The sequence below is a fragment of the Salvelinus namaycush genome, chromosome 11 (genome assembly GCF_016432855.1).
Source record: "Salvelinus namaycush isolate Seneca chromosome 11, SaNama_1.0, whole genome shotgun sequence".
In the NCBI taxonomy this organism is placed as follows: Eukaryota; Metazoa; Chordata; class Actinopteri; order Salmoniformes; family Salmonidae; genus Salvelinus; species Salvelinus namaycush.
Genome location: NC_052317.1, coordinates 36,828,576 through 36,849,720, shown reverse-complemented (window position 1 = coordinate 36,849,720; position 21,145 = coordinate 36,828,576). Strand labels below are relative to the sequence as shown.

Below are 21,145 nucleotides of genomic sequence, written 5' to 3'. Positions count from 1 at the left end.
GTTAATGTGAGCCATTACCAGCCTTTCAAAGCACTTCATGGCTACGGACGTGAGTGCCACAGGTCTGTAGTTATTTAGGCAGGTTGCCTTTATGTTCTTGGGCACAGGGACTATGGTGGTCTGCTTGAAGCATGTTGGTATTACAGACTCAATCAGGGACATGTTGAAAATGTCAGTGAAGACACCTGCCAGTTGGTCAGCACATGCCCGAAGCACACGTCCTGGTAATCCGTCTGGCCCCACAGCCTTGTGAATGTTGACCTGTTTAACTTCACTAGGGTAGGGGGCAGCATTCGGAATTTTGGATGAAAGCGTGCCCAAATTAACCTGCCTGCTACTCAGCCATAAAAGCTAGAATATGCATATTATTAGTAGATTTGGATAGAAAACACTCTGAAGTTTCTAAAACTGTTTGAATGATATATGTGAGTATAACAGAACTCATATGGCAGACAAAAACCTGAGAAAAAAATCCAACCAGGAAGTGGGAAATCTGAAGTTTGTAGTTTTTCAACTCATGGCCTATCAAATATACAGTGTCTATGGGGTCATGTTGCACTTCCTAAGGCTTCCACTGGATGTCAACAGTCTTTAGCACCTTGTTTGAGGCTTCTACTGTGAAGTGGGGCGAATGAGAGGGGATTGAGTAAGGTCTCTCCCAGAGTGCCTTGAGCTGACCACGCGCGTTCACTTGAGAGTTAGCTTGCTTTCCATTGCAATTCTAAAGACAAGGGAATTCTCCGGTTGAAACATTATTGAAGATTTATGTTTAAAACATCCTAAAGATTGATTCTATACATCGTTTGACATGTTTCTACGGACTGTAACAGAACTTTTTGACTTTTCGTCTGCACCTAGTGGTCGCGCCTCTTGAATTTTGATTACTGGGCTAAACGTGCGAACAAAAAGGAGGTATTTGGACATGAAAGATGGACTTTATCGAACAAATCAAACATTTATTGTGGAACTGGGATTCCTGGGAGTGCATTCTGATGAAGATCATCAAAGGTAAGTTAATATTTATAATGCTATTTCTGACTTCTGTTGACTACACAACATGGCGGATATCAGTATGGCTTGGTTTTGTGTCTGAGTGCCGTACTCAGATTATTGCATGGTGTGCTTTTTCCGTAAAGTTTTTTTGAAATCTGACACAGCGGTTGCATTAACTTCTTGACGCTACGGATCCCTTTAGCGGGATCATTTTCGTAAACAACCGCTGAATTGCAGAGCGCCAAATTCAAAAATAATCCTAAAAATATTTATAATCATGGAATCACAAGTGAAATACGCCATTTGGGTAGCGCGTTATCGTCAGAAAACCACATGCTCGTTCCGGTCCTGAAAGGCAGACAAAAATTCCCAAAAGTATCCGTAATGTTCTTAGAAACATGTCAAACGTTTTTTATAATCAATCCTCAGGTTGTTTTTAACATGCATAATCGATAATATTTCAACCGGACAGTAACCTATTCAATAAAAGAGAGAAAGAAAATGTCGAGCTACCCCTCTCGCGCGCAGGAACTAATCAAAGGACACCTGACTCGTTTTGAAAAATCTCGCTCATTTTTCAAAATAAAAGCCTGAAACTATGTCAAAAGCCTGATCACAGCCTGAGGAAGCCATTGGAAAATTAATCTGGTTGATACCACTTTAAATGGAAGAGGGGCAGGCAATGAAATAGGAAAAAAAAAAAGCACTTCCAGGTTGGATTTCCTCAGGTTTTCGCATGCAAAATCAGTTTTGTTATACTCACAGACAATATTTTGACAGTTTTGGAAACTTTGGAGTGTTTTCTATCCCAATCTGTAAATTATATGCATATTCAACGATCTGGGCCTGAGAAATAGTCCGTTTACCTTGAGAACATTATAAAAAAAATAAAAAAACATCTGGCCCCTAGCGTCAAGAAGTTAACCACATTGAGACAATACAGTTCCTCCTCATTACATCTCCCCATGTTCCGGTTGTTTTGGGATTTTCCTGGCTCCAAAGCACAATCCTGTGATTGACTGGACCACAAGCTCCATCCTGGATTGGAGCTCATTTTGCCATTCCCACTGCCTTCAAGCAGCACAGCCTTCCTCAAGTCATCTTCCTCAGGATGTTAGCAAGACTGTGGATGTCTATGCTTTCCCCACAGAATACCATGACCTCCTGGAAGTGTTCAGTAAGGTACGTGCTACTTCCCTTCCCCCGCACCGTCCTTATGATTGTGCCATTGATCTTCTCCCAGGCACAACACCACCTCGGGGTCGAGTGTTTTCTCTGTCTGGACCAGAGACCAAAGCTATGGAGGAGTACATATAGGAGTCTCTGGCCACTGGGGCCGTCCGTTAGTCTGCATCTCCTGCCGGCGCAGGGTTTTTCTTTGTGGAGAAGGACAAGACCCTGTGTTTTTTGCATTGACTACCGGGGTGTTAATGACATTACTGTCAAGAATCGTTACCCCCTACCTCTCCTCTTCTCGGAGTTTGAACCTCTCTAGGGGGCCACCATATTTTCCAAGTTGGACCTTCGAAATGCCTACCACCTGGTTTGGATACGCGAGGGGGATGAGTGGAAGACAGCCTTCAACACAGCCAGTGGACATTATGAGTACCAGGTCATGCCATTTGGACTCACCAATACCCCCGCTGTTTTCCAGGCTTTGGTCAATGATGTGCTTCGGGACATGCTAAACCGGTTTGTGTTTGTGTACCTTGATAACATCCAGTTTTTTTCCCAATCTTCACAAGAACATGTTCTTCATGTCAGACAGGTCCTTCAGTGCCTCCTGGAGAACCAACTGTCCGTGAAAGCCGAGAGGTGTGAGTTCCACCGCTTTTCTATCACCTTTTTGGGATATGTCATTGCAGAGGGCAATGTTCAGATGGATCCTGGAAAGGTGAAATCAGTGGTGGATTGGCCTCAACCAACGTCCAGGGTGCAGTTGCAACGGTTTCTTGGTTTTGCAAACTTCTACCGCCGTTTCATTCAGGACTACAGCCCCCTGGCGGCCCCCCTCTCGGCACTCACCTCTCCCAAGGTACCGTTCAAATGGTCTCCAGCTGTCCACAAAGCCTTTGTGGACCTGAAGCATCAGTTCACAACAGCACCCATCCTCATCCATCCGGACCCCTCGCATCAATTTGTGGTGGAAGTGGATGCTTCGGATGTTGGAGTGGGGGCCATCCTGTCCAAGCGATCTTCCCAGGACCAGAAGCTTCATCCCTGTGCCTTCTTGTCCTATCGTCTCAACCTTGCTGAAAGGAATAACGATGTTGGCAACCGAGAACTCCTGGCGGTGAAGATGGCGTTGGAAGAGTGGAGGCACTGGCTGGAAGGAGCAGAACAGCCATTCCTGGTCTGGACCGACCATAAAACCTGGAATATCTCCATACAGCCAATCGCCTCAACTCCAGGCAGGCCTGGTGGGCCCTCCTGTTAACCAGATTTAACTTCACCATTTGTGAAGTATTTGACGAATTCTAATTTCCTTAATTCTGTGGCTAGAGTCAAATAATTTCTGTGGCACACACTACTGGTCAACATGAGCTACCAAAATGATTCAGAAGTGTGCCAGGCCTTGCAGTTCCAAGATAGAAGGGGGGGGGGGGGGGGGGGATTTCGTCAGGCAAGAAAATAGCCTTTCAGAAATTCCCCCCCCCTTCCAATTTCCTTAATTTTGTGGCTAGAGTCAAATACTTCCTGTGGCACACATAAGAGTCAAATACTTTTTGTAGAACAAACTTCACATCAGGATAGGCAACCGAAATGAATAATTAATAAACTAATACACTTGAAACAAATAGCCAAACCGAAAACTGCAGACATTACTAGTGCCTCCCCGCGATCAAACTGTCATAAAAAATAGAATGAAACGCAGCCTAACGTGATCAGAAATCTCAACTAGCAAGCAAGTCACAGCAATGAAGAATTGAGTGCGTATGCGAAGGGGGGAGAATTCTGTCAGGGGGGAGCTTTCCGGCACAACACCGGTCTCTCTATAAAAGTTGCTGGCCACACACCAATACATAGATTTGAAAGTCAAACTATCACTTAAACAGCAGCCAACCGTTGTCACTGTTGATATCCTATGACAGGTTGTGATTCGTTGAAGTCAACTAACAGAAAAGTGGTTTATTCCCATTTTCGTGATGGCAGCCTCCAGAAATCAACAGCTGTCATTTCAAAATATAGATAGAAGCCGCCAACAAATTCCCATCTAACCATGTAAAGGTTATTCCAAGTTTCCTTTGAATAGTGTTAGTTTAACAGCGCTGTTCTATAAATGGAAGTGATTAACAAAAGTGTTGCGTTACACTTAACTTGTTGGCGACCCACTTTAATCAAAATGCAACACTTCATAATTTAGCTAGCTGTCTTCTACAAATTGTCCCCTGCACATTATTCCCAGATATCGTGTGGTTCTTGAGCTGTGCTAGTTTTAACAAATCGAATCAAATCAAAGTTTATTTGTCACGTGCGCCGAGTACAACATGTGTAGACCTTACAGTGAAATGCTTACTTACAGGCTCTAACCAATAGTGCAAAAAGGTATTAGGTGAACAATAGGTAGGTAAAGAAATAAAACAACAGTAAAAAGACAGCGAGGCTATAAAAGTAGTGAGGCTACATACAGACACCGGTTAGTCAGGCTGATTGAGGTAGTATGTACATGTAGATATGGTAAAAGTGAATATCCATATATGATGAACAGAGAGCAGTAGCGTAAAAGAGGGGTTGGCATGTGGTGGGTGGGACACAACGCAGATAGCCCGGTTAGCCAATGTGCGGGAGTAATGGTTGGTCAGCCCAATTGAGGTAGTATGTACATGAATGTATAGTTAAAGTGACTATGCATATATGATAAACAGAGAGTAGCAGCAGTGTAAAAAGAGGGGTTGGGGGGGCACACAATGCAAATAGTCCGGGTAGCCATTTGATTACCTGTTGACGTGCAACCTCATCTCCCCCCTCTTGCGCAATTGATGTCAACATGATAATTGATATGAGTGATTAACAAAACTGTGTTGCATTTCTCTTTTTGTTTTGGTGACCCCCGTATCAAAATGCAACATTCCAGAATGTGGCTGACTGTGTTCTGCAGGTTGTCCTCTAACCAGTGATGTGAAACTATATCCAGTTTCCATGTGTTTGTTGTTGTAGTTTCAACAGTGCCTTTCCCCCCTAATAACTGGACACAACAACAGGGTTTTGGTGCGTGTGCCATTTATAAGATGCTCAACTAAAAAAATATATGTATGTGTTGATAGTAAATTCTATTTTTAGGTTTTCAATATATCACAAACTGTTTCTGCATATGGGTTATTGATTTGGACACTTTAAAACTGTGTTTTGACATTGGGCTATTTATCAGTATATCTTGTCAACAGGAAGTAGCGACACCATCATTTTCGAGTTTCAAGTTTGATTTTCAAGTTTTAGGAATGTAAATTGAACTTTCAACATTAATTAACAATGCTATTGTACTTAATCAGGTCAAAACTGCTGAATGAGTCCAAAAACGTGCTGTGATTGATTTATTTTGATGATTTAACAGAAATCACCAAAACGGATTTGTCCTGCCTATTGTTAGTGATCATAGTTTGTCCGTTTCAAAGTAGCCTGGCATTTCGATCATGTGTACGGTAAAAAAAAGTAGTCATGTTAAATGATGTAGAATTGCATGAAATGCTTTTATAAAAGGTCACATTTTTCCCAAAACCTTACTACAAAAACATTTCCCCATGTGTGCAACTTCTGCTCTACTCTATGCCACTACGAAATGTGATGATATGCATACAATGCTCTATTATAAAGGTGAAATTTTTTTACGATTGTGTTCTGGTACTTCTGAGCCCCCTAGGTCACCTCCCGATTTACAAATTAAGCACTGACAACACCTGAGGTAAGAGAACAGAGGAGGGACAGAGAGGTAGAGGGAGAGTGGGGAGGTAGGAGGGGCGCGGCACAAGCTTCCAGTGGGCAACATCCTACCCAAAACCCAGAGTGAGCAAGCATGCTACATTCAGACATCACTTAACTGGAGCGTGAGTTATACCACAGATAAACTGGTGGAGTTACCGGGAGACATAACGGTGTTTATTTTCAATCACACAGAAATAAACTCTCCTTGCTGCCATGGGGGATAGATGGATACAATTCCTCTCATCTCTATCGCTTCTCTTTCTCCTGGAATGGACGCAAATATCATCTTTCAACCTGGACACAGAAAACGTCCTGATAAAGAACGGAGAGCCCGGGAGCCTTTTCGGGTTCTCTCTCGCTATGCACCGGCAGTTAGATCCGGTGGATAAGACCATGTAAGTCTCCTTACTTTAAAAATACATGTAAAAATATATTTTGATTTGTTTTCTTTTGTTTTCCATTCCAGCTGTGGAACCAAATGTTTAACAGGTTACTGCTACTGTAGTCTACTTCACAGGCTCACAGGTTCTTTGCAAAGGTTTCTTGTCTCAACCTCATTCTTACCTTTAGTCAGGAAATATCTTAATGAGTTCTCTCTAATTTAGTTGTCCAAATGTAGTTCAAGTTTCAGACTGGCATGTTTTTCTTACCGGTTCATTCTTGGTGGGTTTTCACTGCCCTTTGCAGGTTCGTGCCTGTCCGTAAGCCCCTCCAATCTTACTGCAGTTCATGACTTAAAGGTAGACTCAGCGATATGACGGAGATGCAGAAAGTAAACAGAATAGTGGGTCAATTTCCGCAACAACTAAGGGCTTTGAAGTGGGAGGATCAACTTGTCTGCTGTTTTGGTGCCCTGATGAAGACAGCTTGTCTGTCGAAAAGTTGGTTATTAGGTTATAAAATTATTGCATCTGAGCTCCTAAAGTGTGGGGCTCTCCTTTTCTTTTCCAAGTGTTCTAGTCCGCTAGGCAGCACCTCGCTATAAGAAGTGTGCGTTTCATTCGCCCTCAGATTGGTGCCCTGGCTACCACGCTGTGAACAGCATGAAGCGAACCTGTGCAGATACTATGTGTGACTGTGTGAGAGGGAAGTCTTGCATCTCACTCATCATAATATCTCCTGGGCTGCTGCTCATGAATTTTTTTATTTAACTAGGCAAGTCAGTTAAGAACAAATTGTTATTTACAATGACAGCCTACCTCAACCAAACCCTAACCCAGACAACGCTGGGCCAATTGTGCGCTGCACTATGGGACTCCCAATCACAGCCGGTTGTGATACAGCCTGGAATCGAACCAGGGCCTGTAGTAATGCCTCTAGCACTGAGATGCAGTGCCTTAGACTGCTGCGCCACTCGGGAGCCAACGTCATGGCAATGTCATTTGGTGAAGTCTACCTTTACAACTAAAAAGTTTCCTGATTCCAAAACGATATATTCCTCTGCTCTACAGAGATTCATAAACTGGGTGGTTCGAGCCCTGAATGCTGATTGGCTGACAGCCATGGTATATCAGACCGTATACCACGGGTTTGACAAAATTTGCTCTAATTACATTGGTAACCAGTTTATAATAGCAATAAGGCACCTCGGGGGTTTGTGATAATGGTGATATCACAAACGTTGCGTCGTGCTTAAGAACAGCCCTTAGCCGTGATATTTTGACCATATAAAACAAACGCTCGGGCCTTATTGCTTAATTCTACTAGCTCCGGATAGAAATGGCCCTTTGGGAGTTTCACTTAGCCACAGATCAGGGTACTTTATTTATGGAGGTACTCAACATCATATTATTCTTTTTGTCCCTTCCTGTGCACCATATGCTGTGGTTCTTCACTCCTCAAAGTAGAGTAAAGTGAACCTGTAGATACAGAGCTTGCCGTTGTCATTTGGGTCACATAAGGTAGGCTAAGGCAGTCTGGCCTCAGAGCCATACAAAACATGCTTTAAGTATTTCTGAGCACCTCCAAGACATATTATACAGTACTTACTAATGGTCTAGTTACTTTAGACAGAAATTAAATTAGACAGGTTGGTCGGGGAGGATGGCTGGGGACAGCTGTGGTATTTTAGATAACCCTACCCCTAACCCTTATTCTAAACTTAACCAAATTCACCTAGCTAACCTGCTACGTAAGTTCCCCTAACCGCCAACGTAAATTCTCCCCGTAATTCTCCTTTGTCGGTACAGCGCAACAAGCAACCCGGTCTCAGTGAAAGACGTACAATACTATACGTCCACCAAGATGTATCATAAGTTATGTCATCCAATTCATATGCTATTTTACGACTGGGTAAGATGTATGATACTATACATCCAATAATTTGTATGATATTGTACGACCGCTATTCCATTCATAATGTAACATAACGTAATGTAATATATGATACTGAATGAGAGTCACAGATTTACATACAGAATAATATGAATTGCCCTGAGACCCCGTTGGCCAAGGGTGTGGCAGCAGTACCAGCAGCAGGGACTATGTCATTTGTATCAGTCAGGGTCACAGTGGTGTTATGTTTAAACCATACACATACAGTACATTATTGTCAAAAACCTGTTTCGAGCTAAGGCTTTATATCTTTTCCAGACAGTCTAATTGATGTGAAAGAACCCTTCTTTTGGCCCAGTAAAAGACCCACAGTGTATGTGTGTGTGTGTGTGTGTGTGTGTGTGTGTGTGTGTGTGTGTGTGTGTGTGTGTGTGTGTGTGTGTGTGTGTGTGTGTGTGTGTGTGTGTGTGTGTGTGTGTGTGTGTGTGTGTGTGTGTGTGTGTGTGTGTGTGTGTGTTTCCAGACCCATTCAATACCATAATGTTATCCATGACTATACTGTTATGGACAAAGCGTCATTGGAATGAATTTGCCTTTTAGAATAGATTCTACCCTTTTAACTAGGCCTGGAATGTTATAAGTCAGGTCTGTAACTTTCTGTAATGAGGAGAATTCTTAGATCTGACCTGAACTGGACTGAACAAACTCAATCACACTCCAGTTTTAGACTGACTATATTTGAGGCAAGTGGTCATCAGCCCTGTGAAACATGATTTCATACTCTGGCTTAAAGGGGATTCCCTCAATGAGTTCTCATGTAGAAAAAATGACTTTAGTTTATACAGTTATCATATATAGAAGTTGAACTTCATCTAACCACAAGTACACACACACACACACACACACACACACACACACACACACACACACACACACACACACACACACACACACACACACACACACACACACACACACACACACACACACACACACACACACACACACACACACACACACACACACACACACACACACACACACACACACACACACACACACCAGCCACCTTTCGTTTCCTGGTCCAATGCTCTAACCGCTAGGCTACCTGCTGCCCTATGGTGTTTCCAGAGGCTACACTTCTTAGCTGCCTGCCTCAGTAGATCAGTATTACAGAAATTACTGTCTGTCCTGCTGGGGGTGTGCTTTTTAAAATATTTTATTTATTTAACCTTTATTTACAGTTTTTTACAATCACTGGCACTAATTTCGGAACCTTGATGCCATTTTTCAAAACTCTAGACACAAAACTCACAACCAATGATCAAAATTTCAAAACTCTAACACTTTTTCCAATTGCTTGGATACAATACACATAAAGCTAAGATAATTTGTTCATTGAACTAAAATCACCTGTTCAAAATGACACAATTTAACATCAAAGTATTACCATTTCAAAATGAAATTCACACACTACATCTGAAATGACTGTTTATTCATTTCATTACAATGATCTAACTATCAATTGATACAACTGCTCAAAATGATAAGTACCTGTTGCATTACTCTTAATGCATACTTTTATGGAAACTGACAAACAATATTCCATGTTTAGATCATGAAAGTTTCAGGATAACGAGATCCATTGACACCAATTACCGTGGAACATGAACCAATTGGACTACATTATCTATGGATAAATATTTCATCATCATTCTTTATCAGACACTGTTTCTATGGTCCCATGTACCACTTTTCCAGACCATGTTTTCAGAATTGACATTACTGTACACTCACCGTCCACCTTATTAGGTACACCTATCTAGTACTGGGTAGGACCACTTTTGCCTCCCCAACAGCCTGAATTATTCATGGTGTTGTACGTTAAGAGATGCCCTTCTGCACACCACTGTTTTAAACAGCTGTTATTTGAGCATTTGTGGCCTTTCTGTTAGCTTGAATGAGTCTGGACCTTCTCCTCTGACCTCTCTCATTAACAAGGTGTTTTGCCCACAGAACTGCCGCTCACTGAATGTGTTTTGTTTATCACACCATTCTCTGTAAACTCTAGAGACTGTAGTGTGTAAAAATCCCAGGAGGGCAGCTGTTTCTGAGATGCTGGAATCACCATATGTGGCATCAACAATCATACCACGGTCAAAGTTGCTTAGATTACGCATCTTGCAGTTCTAATGTTTGGTCGAACAACAAATAAAGCTCTCTACTCTACATACTCTATATATTGAGTTGCAGGCAGCCACATGATTCGCTGTTCAAATGTAACCTTCCTTGATGAGCTAAATCAGGTCTGTAGAGCTGATGGCATGACCTATGTCATTGTGTGAGATAATGTCAGGTTCCATCATGCTCAAATGGTGCAAGCATCGTTTCAGGCCCATCCACAATTTACCACCCTGTACTTACCCCCATACTCTCCTTTCCTTAAACTGATTGAGGAATTTTTCTCCACGTGGAGGTGGAAGGTATATGATAGGCGCCCTCACGAACAAGCCACCCTTCTCCAGGCCATGGATGACGCATGCAATGACATCACAGCAGACCAGTGGCAGGCCTGGATTCGCCATGCCAGAAGATTCTTCCCAAGATGTTTGGCTAATGAAAACATCCATTGTGATGTGGATGAGAACCTGTGGCCAAATCCACAAGACAGGGTTGATGGAAATATAGAAGTACAGTAATCAATCTTTTGTTTTGCTTTTTACAGTAAGCCAGGTGAGGAACACTGCAGTTGACCTTTAACTGTTTTTTCTTTTTTTGTAGCTAATTATTTTTGCTTTGATTCAAAGAAACCTATGTTGTGATTTTAATATATTTCATCAATAAATTTCATATTTTTTTCAATGTTTCCACTGTGTCTGTAGTATTCTCTCTACTAGTCCTTTTACAGTGATGTTTTTACGTGTAGTAGCATAATGAAACATGTATCACATATTTTGTACTACATTATTTTATGATTGTACGAACAACTACACAGTGAAACTATTGGTACCTTGTGTGTGGGTGATCTAAATGAATGTTCCTATGGTATTTCATGATATATGAGTTATTTGAACCAATGATTCTGCAAGTGCAAGGTTTCTTTAAAGATGTGAATGCACAATGCAATGTTTGGAACATTGGACAGCCTGTGTTACTGTCACGCCCTGGCCTTAGTTATCTTTGTTTTCTTTATTATTTTTAGGTCAGGGTGTGACATGGGGGATGTTTGTATGTTTTTGTCTAGTCTAGGGCGTTTGTATTGTATAGGGGGTTTTGTAGAGTTCATGGGGTTGTGTTCAGTGTAGGTGTTTATGTAAGTCTATGGTTGCCTGGATTGGTTCTCAATCAGACAGCTGTCTATCGTTGTCTCTGATTGGGAGCCATATTTAAGGCAGCCATAGGCATTAGGTAGGTTGTGGGTAATTGTCTATGTTTGACGTTAGTAGCTTGTGTCTGCACTTTCGTTTTGTAGCTTCACGGTCGTTTGTTGTTTTGTCTAGTTTGTGTTAGTGTTCGTGTTCGTTTTCATCGTCTAATAAAGTGAACATGTATTTATATCACGCTGCGCCTTGGTCCTCTCTTTCACCTAAAGATGATCGTGACAGAATTACCCACCACAAAAGGACCAAGCAACGTGATAAGCAGCAGCAGGAGCAGCGAACACAGGATTCATGGACTTGGGAAGAAATACTGGACGGTAAGGGACCTTGGGCACAACCGGGAGAATATCGCCTCCCTCGTGAAGAGCTGGAGGCAGCTAAAGCCGAGAGGAGGCGATATGAGGAGGCAGCACGGAAGCGAGGCTGGAAGCCTGAGAGTCAAACCCAAAAATGTATTGGGAGGGGGGCTACAAGGGAGTGTGGCGAAGTCAGGTAGGAGACCTGCGCCAACTCCCCGAGCTTACCGTGGAGAGCGGTAGTACGGGCAGACACCGTGTTATGCGGTAAAGCGCACGGTGTCTCCTGTACGTGTGCTTAGCCCGGTTCGGTACATTCCAGCTCCACGTATCGGCCGGGCTAGATTGAGCATTGAGCCAGTTGCCATGAAGCCGGCTCAACGCGTCTGGTCTCCAGTGCGTCTTCTCGGGCCGGCATACATGGCACCAGCCTTACGCATGGTGTCCCCGGTTCGCCAACACAGCCCAGTGCGGGTTATTCCACCTCCCCGCACTGGTCGGGCTACGGGGAGCATTCAACCAGGTAAGGTTGGGCAGGCTCGGTGCTCAAGGGAGCCAGTACGCCTGCACGGTCCGGTATATCCGGCGCCACCTCCCCGCCCCAGTCCAGTACCACCAGTGCCAACACCACGCACCAGGCTTCCAGTGTGTCTCCAGAGCCCTGTTCCTCCTCCACGCACTCGCCCTGTGGTGCGTGTCTCCAGCCCAGTACCACCAGTTCCGGCACCACGCACCAAGCCTCCTGTGCGTCTCCAGAGTCCTGTGCGCCCTGTTGCTGCTCCCCGCACTAGCCTTGAAGTGCGTGTCCTTAGCCCGGTACCACCAGTTCCGGCACCACGCACCAGGCCTACTGTGCGCCTCAGCCGGCCAGAGTCTGCTGTCTGCCCAGCGCCGTCTGCGCTGTCCGTCTGCCCAGCGTCGCCTGCACTGCCCGTCTGCCCAACGCCGTCTGAGCTGTCCGTCTGCCCAGCGCCGCCTGCGCTGCCCGTCTGCCCAGCACCGTCTGAGCTGCCCGTCTGTCCTGAGCCTTCAAAGCCGCCCGTCTGTCCAGAGCCTTCAGAGCCGTCCGTCAGTCAGGAGCCGCTAGAGCCGTCCGTCAGTCAGGAGCCGCTAGAGCCGTCCGTCAGTCAGGAGCAGCCAGAGCCGCCCGCCAGCCAGGATCTGCCAGAGCCGCCCGCCAGTCAGGAGCAGCCAGAGCCGCCCGCCAGCCAGGATCTGCCAGAGCCGCCCGCCAGCCAGGATCTGCCAGAGCCGCCCGCCAGCCAGGATCTGCCAGAGCCGCCCGCCAGCCAGGATCTGCCAGAGCCGCCCGCCAGCCAGGATCTGCCAGAGCCGTCAGTCAGCCAGGATCTGCCAGAGCCGTCAGTCAGCCAGGATCTGCCAGAGCCGTCAGTCAGCCAGGATCTGCCAGAGCCGTCAGTCAGCCAGGATCTGCCAGAGCCGTCAGTCAGCCAGGAGCTGCCAGAGCCGCCCGCCAGTCTGGAGCCGCCCGCCAGTCCGGAGCTGCCCGCCAGTCCGGAGCTGCCCGCCAGTCCGGAGCCGCCCGCCAGTCCGGAGCCGCCCGCCAGTCCGGAGCCGCCCCTCAGTCTGGAGCCGCCCCTCAGTCCGGAACCGCCCCTCAGTCCGGAGCCGCCCCTCAGTCCGGAGCCGCCCCTCAGTCCGGAGCTGCCCCTCCGTCCAGTGGCGCCCTCTAGGATGGTATTCAGTCCAGGACTCGCTGAAAGGGTCGCCGCTCCAGAGGCGCCACCAAAGCGGGTAGTGACTATGGTGAAGTGGGGGCCACGTCCCGCACCCGAGCCGCCGCCGTAAGAAGGCCCACCCGGACCCTCCCCTTCTGTGTCAGGTTTTGCGGCCGGAGTCCGCACCTTTGGGGGGGGTACTGTCACGCCCTGGCCTTAGTTATCTTTGTTTTCTTTATTATTTTTAGGTCAGGATGTGACATGGGGGATGTTTGTGTGTTTTTGTCTAGTCTAGGGTGTTTGTATTGTATAGGGGGTTTTGTAGAGTTCATGGGGTTGTGTTCAGTGTAGGTGTTTATGTAAGTCTATGGTTGCCTGGATTGGTTCTCAATCAGACAGCTGTCTATCGTTGTCTCTGATTGGGAGCCATATTTAAGGCAGCCATAGGCATTAGGTAGGTTGTGGGTAATTGTCTATGTTTGACGTTAGTAGCTTGTGTCTGCACTTTCGTTTTGTAGCTTCACGGTCGTTTGTTGTTTTGTCTAGTTAGTTTTCGTGTTCGTGTTCATCTTCTAATAAAGTGAAAATGTATTTATATCACGCTGCGCCTTGGTCCTCTCTTTCACCTAAAGACGATCGTGACAGTTACAAGTGATGACCGTTTTGAGTTTTGTGTCTAGAGTTTTGAAAAATGAACACAAGGTTCTGAAATTAGTACCAAAGTGATTGTTAAAAACTAAGTAGGCAAGCCAGTTAAGGTGTGTGTTCCCTGGAAGTGTTTCCTGCATCCAGGGTGTGTGTGAAATGTGAGTCATACACATGTGCCACGCCCGACAGGCACGCCAAGATCTGCCAACCTGACTCATTTACAGTTCTATGCCCTACAGGTGTGTGTTTGCGTAAGTGTGTTTTAGATACCTGCAGGCAAAGGAGGAACTGGCTTGCAAGGTGTGTGTGTCTCAGGTACATGCTGATGTGCAAGGGATCTGGAGCACATGTGTATATGTTATGTTCCAAAGTCTGTCAGAACTCTGCTCTATGTATGAGAGAGAGAGAGAGAGAGTTACTGAAAGAATGAGAGTTACTGAAATATCGAGAGAGATGAGAGAGTTACTGGAGGAATGAGAGTTACTGGAAGAATGAGAGAGTTACTGAAAGAATGAGAGAGAGTTACTGAAACAATGAGAGAGAGAGTTACTGAAACAATGAGAGAGAGAGTTACTGAAACAATGAGAGAGAGTTACTGAAACAATGAGAGAGAGTTACTGAAAGAATGAGAGAGAGAGTTACTGAAAGAATGAGAGAGAGAGAGAGGGGAGGGGGGGTGAGTGAAAGCGTATGACAAAAAGACTGAGATATTGTGTGTGTGTGTGTGTGTGAGAGAGAGAGAGAGAATCTATTCCACTATGTTCTACAGACAGAGGTCTAGTGTGTAGAGCTGTGAGGTTCCTATGTCCAGCACTCTTTGATCTCTCAGATCCTAGATACTGTAGATAGGTTTTAGCAGTAGGGTTAGAGTTCAAAGGTTAGTTCAGAGTCATGGCGCTAGGTGAATGTCTCTGTACGTTTACTATGATAAACACACACGTTCTACCCCAACCACACCTCTCCCTGCATCTGCCCCTCTTTCTCCCCTGCAGGCTGATCCTGGTTAGCCAACATCAAAGCCAAGGAGTGGAAGAGGGATGTCTGAAGGAATGCTACGGACATAAATAACCTTTACAACTGGGCACCAAACACACACACAGTCAGTCAGTCAGTCTCCGATACACAGACCTGGGTTGTTTAAACTAGGTACCAAATGGAAGAAAATGGACTGAAACATTGAGGGACTACCTGAACTTGTCCAATAAGAAACACTTGTTTTATTATTTTATGCACATTGCTATGATACGGTGTACAGTAATGAATGTAACCCTGGGTTCATATCAGTCCTGACAACAGACCATAGGGTTGGAGCGTAGAGAACTTGGCACTAAGAAGGCATAGTTCAGGATTTCATAGTTCAGGATTTCATGAGGGTTCTGTAAAGTGTTCTGGAATCCATTTGGAACTGAAATATGCTGACAGTTCTGTTGATGTTTATCCATTGTTGCTTAATAACACGCTGCGGTGGTGGATAAAGGCAGTGAGCTGTTTATCAGTAGAATACACACACTCCCTGTCTCCCTCTGACACTCCCTGTCTCCCTCTGACACTCCCCGTCTCCCTCTCACACTCCCTGTCTCCCTCTGACACTCCCTGTCTCCCTCTGACACTCCCTGTCTCCCTCTGACACTCCCTGTCTCCCTCTGACACTCCCTGTCTCCCTCTGACACTCCCCGTCTCCCTCTCACACTCCCTGTCTCCCTCTGACACTCCCTGTCTCCCTCTGACACTCCCTGTCTCCCTCTGACACTCCCTGTCTCCCTCTGACACTCCCCGTCTCCCTCTCACACTCCCTGTCTCCCTCTGACACTCCCTGTCTCCCTCTGACACTCCCTGTCTCCCTCTGACACTCCCTGTCTCCCTCTGACACTCCCCGTCTCCCTCTCACACTCCCCGTCTCCCTCTCACACTCCCTGTCTCCCTCTGACACTCCCTGTCTCCCTCTGACACTCCCTGTCTCCCTCTGACACTCCCTGTCTCCCTCTGACACTCCCTGTCTCCCTCTGACACTCCCCGTCTCCCTCTCACACTCCCTGTCTCCCTCTGACACTCCCTGTCTCCCTCTGACACTCCCTGTCTCCCTCTGACACTCCCTGTCTCCCTCTGACACTCCCCGTCTCCCTCTCACACTCCCTGTCTCCCTCTGACACTCCCTGTCTCCCTCTGACACTCCCTGTCTCCCTCTGACACTCCCTGTCTCCCTCTGACACTCCCCGTCTCCCTCTCACACTCCCCGTCTCCCTCTCACACTCCCTGTCTCCCTCTGACACTCCCTGTCTCCCTCTGACACTCCCTGTCTCCCTCTGACACTCCCTGTCTCCCTCTGACACTCCCTGTCTCCCTCTGACACTCCCCGTCTCCCTCTCACACTCCCTGTCTCCCTCTGACACTCCCTGTCTCCCTCTGACACTCCCTGTCTCCCTCTGACACTCCCTGTCTCCCTCTGACACTCCCCGTCTCCCTCTCACACTCCCTGTCTCCCTCTGACACTCCCTGTCTCCCTCTGACACTCCCTGTCTCCCTCTGACACTCCCTGTCTCCCTCTGACACTCCCCGTCTCCCTCTCACACTCCCCGTCTCCCTCTCACACTCCCTGTCTCCCTCTGACACTCCCTGTCTCCCTCTGACACTCCCTGTCTCCCTCTGACACTCCCTGTCTCCCTCTGACACTCCCCGTCTCCCTCTCACACTCCCTGTCTCCCTCTGACACTCCCTGTCTCCCTCTCACACTCCCTGTCTCCCTCTGACACTCCCTGTCTCCCTCTGACACTCCCCGTCTCCCTCTCACACTCCCTGTCTCCCTCTGACACTCCCTGTCTCCCTCTGACACTCCCTGTCTCCCTCTCACACTCCCCGTCTCCCTCTCACACTCCCCGTCTCCCTCTCACACTCCCTGTCTCCCTCTGACACTCCCTGTCTCCCTCTCACACTCCCTGTCTCCCTCTCACACTCCCTGTCTCCCTCTCACACTCCCTGTCTCCCTCTGACACTCCCTGTCTCCCTCTCACACTCCCCGTCTCCCTCTCACACTCCCTGTCTCCCTCTCACACTCCCTGTCTCCCTCTCACACTCCCTGTCTCCCTCTCACACTCCCTGTCTCCCTCTGACACTCCCTGTCTCCCTCTCACACTCCCTGTCTCCCTCTCACACTCCCCGTCTCCCTCTCACACTCCCTGTCTCCCTCTCACACTCCCTGTCTCCCTCTCACACTCCCTGTCTCCCTCTCACACTCCATGTCTCCCTCTCACACTCCCCGTCTCCCTCTGACACTCCCTGTCTCCCTCTCACACTCCCTGTCTCCCTCTGACACTCCCTGTCTCCCTCTCACACTCCCTGTCTCCCTCTGACACTCCCTGTCTCCCTCTCACACTCCCTGTTTCTCTTTGACACTCCCTGTCTCCCTCTCACACTCCCTGTCTCCCTCTCACACTCCCTGTCTCCCTCTCACACTCCATGTCTCCCTCTCACACTCCCTGTCTCCCTCTCACACTCCCTGTCTCCTTCTCTCACTCCCTGTCTCCCTCTGACACTCCCTGTCTCCCTCTGACACTCCCTGTCTCCCTCTGACACTCCCTGTCTCCCTCTCACACTCCATGTCTCCCTCTCACACTCCATGTCTCCCTCTCACACTCCCTGTCTCCCTCTCTCACTCCCTGTCTCCTTCTCTCACTGACTGCCTCCCTCTCACACTCCCTTTCTCCCTCTCTCACTCCCTGTCTCCCTCTCACACTCCCTGTTTCCCTCTCACACTCCCTGTCTCCCTCTCACACTCCCTTTCTCCCTCTCTCACTCCCTGTATCCCTCTCACACTCCCTGTTTCCCTCTCACACTCCCTGTCTCCCTCTCACACTCCCTTTCTCCCTCTCTCACTCCCTGTCTCCCTCTCACACTCCCTGTTTCCCTCTCACACTCCCTGTCTCCCTCTCACACTCCCTGTCTCCCTCTCACACTCCCTGTCTCCCTCTCACACTCTCTGTTTCCCTCTCTCACACTCCCTGTTTCCCTCTGACACTCCCTGTCTCCCTCTCACACTCCCTGTCACCCTCTCACACTCGATGTCTCTCTCTGACACTCCCTGTCTCCCTCTGACACTCCCTGTCTCCCTCTGACACTCCCTGTCTCCCTCTCACACTCCCTGTCTCCCTCTCTCACTCCATGTCTCCCTCTCACACTCCCTTTCTCCCTCTCTCACTCCCTGTCTCCCTCTCACACTCCCTGTCTCCCTCTGACACTCCCTGTCTCCCTCTCACACTCCCTGTCTCCCTCTCTCACTCCATGTCTCCCTCTCACACTCCCTGTCTCCCTCTCTCACTCCATGTCTCCCTCTCACACTCCCTGTCTCCCTCTCACACTCCCTGTCTCCCTCACACTCCCTGTCTCCCTCTCACACTCCATGTCTCCCTCTCTCACTCCCTGTCTCCCTCTCTCACTCCCTGTCTCACTCTCACACTCCCTGTCTCCCTCTCTCACACTCCCTGTTTCCCTCTCTCACACTCCCTGTTTCCCTCTCTCACACTCCCTGTCTCCCTTTCACACTCCCTGTGTTTTAATTGCCAGTGGCAGGCTACTGGGTAATGGGCTACACACGCTTTACATTGCACAGAGGTAAATGAACAATTGAGACCATGTACAAATAAAATATTGTTTCATATACTTTTACTGCAGTTACTGTGTACCTGGGTAATTGCATTCTAGTTATGTACTGTATGTAGTTATACAGTATCACGATAATGTACGGTTTTGGTGGTTCCTGTTGACTGTCTCTTTAATCTTACTGGACCTCCGTAGTCTAAGGAGAAGGTACAAGTTTCTGCTATGCACTGATTCAGGATCAGATTTTTTCTCATCTCCTAATGTTTTAGGTTTTAAGGAGGGTTTTCTGATCATAGACTACAGTAGGGGCATGACTAAGGGGATACCTCTTCTTTCCGCCTATTCTCCTGACTTCCTGTTAATGTATGTTCACGTGCGTGTGTCAGTGGAGGCTGCTGAGGGGAGGACATAATCATGTCTGGAACAGAGCGAGTGGAATGGCATCAAACACCTGGAACCATGTGTTTGATGTATTTGATACCATTCCACTCATTCCGTTCCAGCCATTACCACGAGCCCGTCCTCCCCAGTTAAGGGCACCAACCTCCTGTGGCGTGTACATGTATGTATGGCAGGGGGCAACACGAAGGATCCTCATTGTTCTGAGATCAGTGTGAAAGCAGTCATTTGATTACCTGGGCTCAGGTAGTCACCCAGGCACAGACATACTCACACACAGACATACACCCTGCCTAGTTACGTAAGCTGTTCAGTTGAGTTTTGGCCACATTAGATTTTCTTTTAGACTATTCAGCGAAATGTCCCCAAAAATATAAGAAATTAGGTGGTGTAACAGAAACTTTATACTAAACTAACACTAATTAATCCGTATGTGAACTTTACTAAAGGAACACCATTGTGAGAAGTAGAGGAGCGATGCTCCCTCCAGACCCAAAGTGCACCTACCCAGAAACGAGATACCTTTTTATGAAAATCTGGGAATATTTGGCCTTGTAAATATTTCTGGTTGATCTCAGGGAATGTAATATAGTTAGGAAGGGAAACTGTTAAAACAGATTGAGTAAAGTAGCAGCAAATATGTTGAATGAGCAACTGATAAACATAGAAGCTTCACAAGTTTGACGAAATTACCTAATATCTTATATCTTCATCAGAACGACACATTTCACTGCACCTATCTGGTGATAATAACAAATAAAACATGTAAACACACTTTTTGTAAAGTAGGTAGGCCTACTGTCCTCTTCAAGTTAAGCTGGAACAAAGACTATGATATTCTGACAAGATAAATGTCTCTCCGCCCTATCAATGTACCCAGAGCTACATATGGCTATAGCGGTCTGATAATACAGGACTAGTAAAGGCCCAGTGCACTACTTTTGTGAAAAAACATTTTCGGACAAAAAATGTTTTCGCCCGTGCTACAGACGGCTATATCAGTCCGTTAATACAGGACTAGTAAAAAACCCTTTGCACTACCTTTTGTAAAAAAAAATGATTACAAAAATTAGATAAAAAATATGTTTATTACTATAAAAACATTTATTCAGATTTTTCAGGGGGTGCTGCACCACCCTCAGCACCCCTACTTCCCGCAGCTATGTCCTCTTGTCTGAGGTTCCAAAAAATAAGCCCAGTGTGTGTGTGTGTGTGTGTGTGTGTGTGTGTGTGTGTGTGTGTGTGTGTGTGTGTGTGTGTGTGTGTGTGTGTGTGTGTGTGTGTGTGTGTGTGTGTGTGTGTGTGTGTGTGCGTGTGCATGAAGGGAGGGGAGTGGAGAGGGCTGTTGATAGGCTGGTCCTCATTGAGAGGACTGTTGATAGGCTGGTCCTCATTGAGAGGACTGTTGATAGGCTGGTCCTCATTGAGAGTACTGTTGATAGGCTGGTCCTCATTGAGAGTACTGTTGATAGGCTGCTCCTCATTGAGAGGACTGTTGATAGGCTGGTCCTCATTGAGAGGACTGTTGATAGGCTGGTCCTCATTGAGAGGACTGTTGATAGGCTGGTCCTCATTGAGAGTACTGTTGAAAGGCTGGTCCTCATTGAGAGGACTGTTGATAGGCTGGTCCTCATTGAGAGGACTGTTGATAGGCTGGTCCTCATTGAGAGTACTGTTGATAGGCTGCTCCTCATTGAGAGTACTGTTGATAGGCTGCTCCTCATTGAGAGGACTGTCGATAGGCTGGTCCTCATTGAGAGGACTGTTGATAGGCTGGTCCTCATTGAGAGGACTGTTGATAGGCTGGTCCTCATTGAGAGGACTGTTGATAGGCTGGTCCTCATTGAGAGGACTGTTGATAGGCTGGTCCAGATTATCACAGGTTGTCACAGTTTGGTGCTCCACATTGGGACAGATCTATTGGCTCACTGACAGATTTGTATGATGACCTCTTTGTAAACTG

General features: G+C 46.9%; 1 protein-coding gene across 1 annotated transcript in view; it reads left to right on the top strand.

The window, feature by feature from the left end:
* The first annotated feature begins 6,126 nt into the window (after positions 1 to 6,126).
* Positions 6,127 to 21,145, top strand: part of LOC120055394 (integrin alpha-6-like) — a 35,392-nt gene continuing 20,373 nt past the window's right edge. The window contains exon 1 of the mRNA XM_039003258.1: positions 6,127 to 6,308. Within this exon, the coding sequence (XP_038859186.1) occupies positions 6,127 to 6,308 (182 nt within the window). The remainder of the gene's footprint in view (positions 6,309 to 21,145) is intronic.